Raw genomic sequence first — 7,118 nt, 5'->3', positions numbered from 1 at the left:
TTGAATATTTTTTGTAAACACACAAACATGTATAACACGTATGTGCAAATTTCCACAACATCTTACTTTCACAGGTGGCTTACAAAAAAAGACAAATATGTTTTTCAAATAGGCTGCTTTTTGTTTGTTTTGGGCTGGAACTTTTTTTGTAAAGCTTACAATTACTTTTTTTTCAAAACAAAATTCATGGATATGTAGAGAACACATACAAGTTTCCACAGATTTTTTTTGAAACTTCTAAATATGTTTTTTTATTTTTTTAAACGAGCACCATGGTGCCCATGCATCATAACGTCACACTCACTCTGTAAGGTATTATTAACCCGTGAACTTACTTTTTTTTTTGTAAAAGGAGGTTGAAACTCCCGGCCTCATCAACGTAATGCACACAATCATTTTTATTAAAAGTTGTTGCACTGTAACAGGGTCAAAGGCATCAAGGATAGAGTACATGCCATGGACTACTATGATAGAAGCATTATTACAACATATGAAGTAAACACCTACAACTAAGTCGTCATCTTCCATAGCGACGCTTTTAAGTAGGGATAAACGCACTCGCGCCGCGTCATTCCATCTGGCCAGAAATGACCAAGAAAAGGATTTTCATCCTGGATGTCGATGCGTCTCCCGAGCACGCTATGGAGCACGCCCCAGCTCCGTCCTCCAGCCCAGCGCCCGACGATTATTGACCACCAACTCTCGCCAAGATCACATTGCTGAAGTTGCAACGACACTGCATTAACCCTCCAAACCACCCATGCATCCCATCCGATCACAATGATGTGCGCAAGTTGCCCACTATTAGACCATCATGAGCTAGAAGATTGTATCTGGGATGGATACCACCCGGAGGACGTGGACAACTTTGCAAGCTCTCCCTCGACAACTAAAAACAAAGACGAGGACCTTCCACCCTATAGCAGGTCCTCATGTCGGCTCTACGCGAATCGAAGAATGCGGGGCTCAACAACAGCACTAACCGTGCCTTTGCGTGCAACGCTGCACTTGCCATCATCAATCCTAGCTGGTCCGCTCCCACGAGCACCATCTCGGTCTTGAGGTAGTAACCCCCCTTGACTTGGACCTTATTCTCGGGGAAGAAGATATGGAAGAACTCCCTCTAAGCAACTTTCGAAAGGTATCTATCATTTTGGCTAGGTTCAAGAAACAATCCCATAAAAGGGATTTCAGAATGATGCACAAATAGAGAAGATCAAAATGTGAGCAATAAGAAGTAGAGAACAAATACAGGAAGCCTCGCAAGCTCTTGAGTGTTGTGGGTTGAGCCCAATCTGCAATTGCTTGGATCTTGTTTGCATCTATTGCACCACCATTGATGCCAATAATGTGGCCCATGTACTCTTAGCTCTTGTTGGACGAATGAACACTTGTTCTTCTTCAGGAGTAAGTAGTGCTACTGAAGAAGTTCAAACACCCCGTGCAAGGGCATCAGGTGAGCTTCTTCCATGTGGTTGTACTAAGATATCGTTGATGAACACGAGTACATAGCGCCACAATATTGGCTCGAAGATTTGATTCACAATGCTTTGGAAGGGTGCTGACACGTTGATGAGGCCGAATGACATCCCAAGGAATTCATACATGGTTTCATGAGTTTGGAATGCCGTTTTGTACTGGTCCTTGACTGCAACACAAATCTGACGGTCTGCCTTGGGCCCTTAGTTAGGGCATGGCCAATGCATAGCCCCAGGGTGATGCCTCACATGCCATGTAGGATCGGATAACAGAAAAAGTAGGTTCGGATGGGGAAACAAGATCCTCTTCAGGAGGCGGGTGCTTAGAGAGAAAAAGTGTGGTCCGGTGCATAAAGTTGAAAAAGTTGAAATGGAGAGGAAGGATGCATGTGTAGTGAGAGTCATTTTCTATTCTTTGATGAGGTCCGCTAATAGTAGCTTGCATTAGAAAGAAAAAATCAACGCATATGCCTCAAATTACTTTTTGTCATGAGGCACCTGTATTCATATGCCACCATTGTACGTGCCCTTAGGCACGTGTCCATGGTTGGTTCCCCTAAAAAAGAGAGAGCAGATAGGTCAGCCTTTTGGTCAAAAAGAAAAAAAGATAAGTCAGCCGTCAGCACTCCTTAAGAAAAAGCAGATAGGTCAGCCGATCAAAACAAATCTTAAAATAGACAGAAAAAGGTTCCAGTAGAAAAAGGACAAACTGAAAAATGTTCGAAAAGAGGTTCGCGGTCATTGAAACTATTTACTCGTAGATCCGACCGGCGACGGCCCTCTCGCCTCCTGGAAGAACCCTCCGGGAGCTAGGGTTTCCGCCGCTGTCCCGCACGTCCTTCCTGTCGTTGCGCGCGGAGCGCATGGCCGGCGGCGAGACTGCGGCGGTACCTGCGGAGGCGGAGACGGGCCTGCAGTTCTCGCGCTGCGACGAGGTTCCCGATTTCGAGTTCGCTTTCAATTCGAAGGCGTTCTCGAACATCTACTGGAGGTAGAGGTCGTCGCCGGCGACGACGGAGGAGGATCTCTCCCCGACGCGGCCAGCCAGGAGAAAGGTGCGTAGAGTCTCGTTCACCCCCTCCCCTAATTCCTTCCCCCTTATCGCCGCTGGATGGATCTAGCGTTTGTAATTACCTTCATGTTTGATGCGATTCGTACATACAGTAGATCTGTGCGTGTGTGGGCTTCTTGCACTTGATTTGTGATGCTTGGCCTAATTTCGTTTCTGAAAGTGGTTCAGGGCTTCAGGCTGACCCTCTATCAATGTGGTTTAATTTTAGGGTTTAGCATAAGGTGTAAACAATGTAATAGAGAGAATCCATAAGTTATGTGCCGTGGGTGACTACTATGCTGTGTATATGTAAGAGTCACTCCCTCGGGACCGGTATATAGGGCGGGAGGAAACATCCCCGGTAACCAAAGGCGTGCGCACCACGGCAACACACCTCTTTAATGACACCGCAAATCTCTTGTTCGTTTATTAATGAGCTATAATATCTGCGCGTGTGGATGAGAGTTAAGGCTGAGCGACAAATCTGTTCCCGGGAACGTCTTTCTGTGGCTGCTTCAGCGAACTTGAACGAGGACATGACTTGGAGGAATGGCACACGATCACTGGCCTTCTACGATTTTGTTCTCTGGCCCATAAGAGAGGGTCTCTGATATTGACAGCGGTGCATGCTCATTTAATCGAACTCAATTTTGTAGAGAAAAAGTAGTTAACCAATGAACATTAGTTTTGAACCAGAGATTGTACATTATCCACACGCCAAATCTGCCAATTATATTATGTTTCTGAATGTATCCCAGAAACGGAAGAACATATTATTACTATATATGTTAGTGCTTGACTATGGATTTGTATTTGGAACGCTGGAAAAATTATTTCACGACTTCATAATTCTATTTCATATGTTAGTAATATGATCCTTTTTATTTGAAGAGGAGATGTGGAGAGGAAAGAATTACATAAAACTTTAGAACTCTGCAGTCTCCACAGCCATGTTGCCTCACTTGCCTCTTCAAGCATGGAATATGTCAATTAGGCTGCTTGACAAACTCTTATGTTTAAGTATTACAGATTCATGTTGTATATGTAAGTTTTCACCTGAGGTCTTATCATGGAAATGTACGACAAAAATGACAATGAAATTCGGGCTCGACTAAATCAACATCAAACTTATTCAGAGAAAACAACAAATGTCTTCCAGTGTCCATACATATGACAATGATGCAACAAATATCTAGTCCAACAATTTGATGTGGTAGTGCTGTTAACCTTTTTTTTTTAATATTCCTTGTTCCTGCAAACGTAAAATAAGATCAATCCACTGCAATTGAGACTAGCGACTGGACAGTGGAAGTGCTCAATGATGCAATTCAGAAATTTTGGAAAGAAGTTACTCGAGCTGAAACCTGAAGTTCTACTACTTTGTTGTCCTTTCTGGAAACGCGGGTTCTGAAATTCTTGGTCAAGTTTCTGAAACCTTTCAAAAGGCATTGTGTAAGTTTGGCTATTGACAAATAATTATCTAATAAAGTTATACGAAATTCTTGTTGGGTCATTAGGATAACATCTATGATCACTTTGCTCAGTGAACTACAGGCATGCTTGCTGGCTGCAGTAAATGGCCGTTCAATCTTTGTGATAATTTTAACCATTTTATCATACATCTGAAGATTGACTAAACGAATCTGCACCATTGAACAGAATGTTCCAAGCATTTTAACAGAAAAAATCTATCTAATGGTCGCTCTGCACATTTTTTTCCTAGTTGTCTTGTTTCTCATTGATCTTGTTTTTTTGCAGCTGATGAAGGACAGAGTATTGACTCTTCCTCAACCATGGCAGCCAAAGCAATTTCAGCAGTAAAGGCCCTTTATATAAACTCGGCAATTCTTGCCGCAAGAAGTCCTTTCTTTCAAAAGGTAATTTTCATAGCCATGTGAAATGTATTTGTTATGTAGTCAGTTCAAGTTTCTAATAAGCTTCAGTTTCTTAGCTTTTCACAAATGGGATGAAAGAATCTGATGAGTCACATCCAAGAATTAGGATTGCTGATTCAGGTAATATTATAACTTAACTGTAACATTCTTCCTCTTACTTTTTATTCTAATTCTCTATTGTGGTTGTGTTACTGTTTATATTTTGTATATACCGAAAAAGGCTAATTGAGAGAGCTAATATTGTGGTTGTGTTACTGTTTCACCTTGCAAAGCACCTCATAATTTCATATTAATTACAAAGATAATTGAGAGAGTTAATTAATCCATGAATTGCCCACATCACTGACTACAGAGACGACACACTGGTGGATACTCTATATGATAGCCCTATAGTACTGGTTACCTACCGCCATTGCTTCGCAATCCACACTACGAGTTTGAATTATCAAATGAAATTAGTTACCATACAATTAATTATTAACCTCAATAAGGAAAGTTCTTCAGTAATTTTAAGAAAGTGCGAGCATGCACTTAGAAACGTGTGTGTGAAGTCTGCGTAACTAGTCCTATAAGTGGTAGAAACTACAAAACATAATATTGAGGTGCTTTGCAAGGTGAAACTTAATTTATGAGCCATTGGATCTGATTGTATCGAATGGTTGATATCGTTTGGATTCCGCTAACTCATACGTTTTCTATTATAGTATAGATAAAACTTTTCCATGATTGGAAAAGGTTAATCCAAGGTGGAGCTTTTCTTACTTCTTTTTTGCACTGTTCTCTTAATCCTTGTGCCTTTACTGTTTTCCTTCTACTTGGAACAGAAGAAAATTCCCTTATGGAGCTTCTAAGATTCATGTACAGTGGAAAGCTGACAACAATTGAGCCCACTCTTCTGCTCGACATCTTAATGGGTGCTGACAAATTTGAGGTTCCTGCTTGCATGAGGTACTGCAGTCAGTTACTCATAAGCCGTCCTATGACCACAGAATCTGCACTGCTATACCTAGGCCATCCATGCTCCATTTTAATGGCTGCTGAAGTTCAGAGTTTAGTACGTGCAGCGAAGGGATTCCTTGCCAATAAATACAAGGATTTTGATAAGTAAGTGACCACTATTTGATGGAGCAATGATTTTTTCTTTTCGTTTCGGAGAAAATGTTGACATTGATGTCACTAATTATATTGTTTATATGTCACTCATAGCATTATTTATCTCATTTCAGGTTCCAAGATGAACTGATGAACATCTCTCTTGTTGGAATCGAAGCCATCTTTTCGAGCAGTGACCTACACGTGTTATGTGAAGATGTGGTTTATTACTTCTTGCTCAAGTGGGCCCGTGTGCGATACTATTATTCGGAGGAGGAAAGACGCAAGGTCTTGAGTTATCGCTTACTTCCACTGGTACGCTTCAGTAATATGAGCTGTGATGCACTGCAGAAGGTCCTAAGATGTGAAGATGTTGATATAGACCATGAGTACTTAACTAAGCATATTGCTGAGGTACTTCTACACAAAGCATACCCAAACCAGATGGAAGGTGCTCTTGCAGCAAACGGGACAACATGTTGGCAATTTGCTGAGCGAGCTTACGACTTCAAACTTGTGAGAGTGATTGCTTTTAATCAACCCTGCCCACAGGTTACAGTTTACATGGATCTAAAGCGTGATGAGTGTTCCCGACTCTTCCCATCAGGAGGTATATGCTCGCAAATGTTCCATCTCGCAGGGCACAAATTCTATCTCTTGGCAAACTGTAAAATGGTTGAGCAGGCAACATCGTACAGCTTTGCCCTATCATTACATATTTTTGATGAGCTGGCAGGCTCAATATGTTTAGATATTGAGTTTGCTGCAAGGACAAAGCCGTTAGGAAAATTTGTGAGCAAGTACGGATATAAGAACACCATGACTGGTGATCGGTCTCAGGGATGCGGTGATCTTTTCGGAATGCCATGGTCGACGTTCATTGCTGATGACAGCCTCTTCATTGATGGTGTGCTATATCTGAGAGCCGACTTGACTCTGGTGGTGCAGCCTGAATTACAGACCTGATCTGATATCTCACTCAGCAGAGTTAATTTCGTCCTGTCTTATGTGCAGTATCAGACGCTTCAGTCGTGGATTTCAGTTTCATCCCTGAAGGGCAATGAACAGAGTAGCTGATGTACGTGGGCCAGCTGCTACTGCATTTACTTAGTAATATATGTGCGTGTTTATGTGTTGCCTTTGTATGTCGTTGTTGCATGTTGTATCATATAGTTTATGTGGAGAAGCTTTCTCTGTGTTGGTCGTTGTCTTGTAAGTGGTCTGTTGGATCCATGATGCAGTTCTAAGTGTCACAAAGTTCAATGGGATTTCAGTTATAATTTTGGATATTGTTGCTTGGCTGGGCATATGGGCAGTGTGGGCTTTTGGGTCCACGCTTGGTGCGGTCTTGTATAGCTATTATTTGCTTCTGCTGGAATGTTTGGTGCCTGAATGTGAATGATGCAAGTAGATTGCACTTGTTCAGCTGAAAGCATTGGAGCGCGATGAGCTTCCTGGCCATTCGCTGTGGAAGCGAGGTCGATGTCCAGTGCTAGACGTCGCGCTATAGCTGACTGCAAAAAACTTGAGAGTTGATAACTGGCTTCATCTGGCTTATTATCCCCCAGTTCCTTAATATATAGTTGGTTTTCTAAAAATCAA

At 42.0% G+C, this 7,118-nt stretch overlaps 1 protein-coding gene across 1 annotated transcript; it reads left to right on the top strand.

The window, feature by feature from the left end:
* The first annotated feature begins 3,479 nt into the window (after positions 1–3,479).
* LOC119289486 (BTB/POZ domain-containing protein At2g46260-like) lies at positions 3,480–6,758 on the top strand. The gene is made up of 5 exons (XM_037568795.1): positions 3,480–3,573; positions 4,288–4,406; positions 4,481–4,544; positions 5,249–5,528; positions 5,651–6,758. Exons 1-5 carry the CDS (start codon positions 3,480–3,482, stop codon positions 6,480–6,482), a joined length of 1,389 nt encoding a protein of 462 aa, XP_037424692.1. The 3' UTR covers positions 6,483–6,758.
* The last annotated feature ends 360 nt before the right edge of the window (positions 6,759–7,118 follow it).

Source organism: Triticum dicoccoides, chromosome 4A (genome assembly GCF_002162155.2).
Source record: "Triticum dicoccoides isolate Atlit2015 ecotype Zavitan chromosome 4A, WEW_v2.0, whole genome shotgun sequence".
NCBI lineage: Eukaryota > Viridiplantae > Streptophyta > Magnoliopsida > Poales > Poaceae > Triticum > Triticum dicoccoides.
The sequence above is the reverse complement of the archived record's forward strand: the minus strand, read 5'-3'. Positions and strand labels throughout refer to the sequence as shown.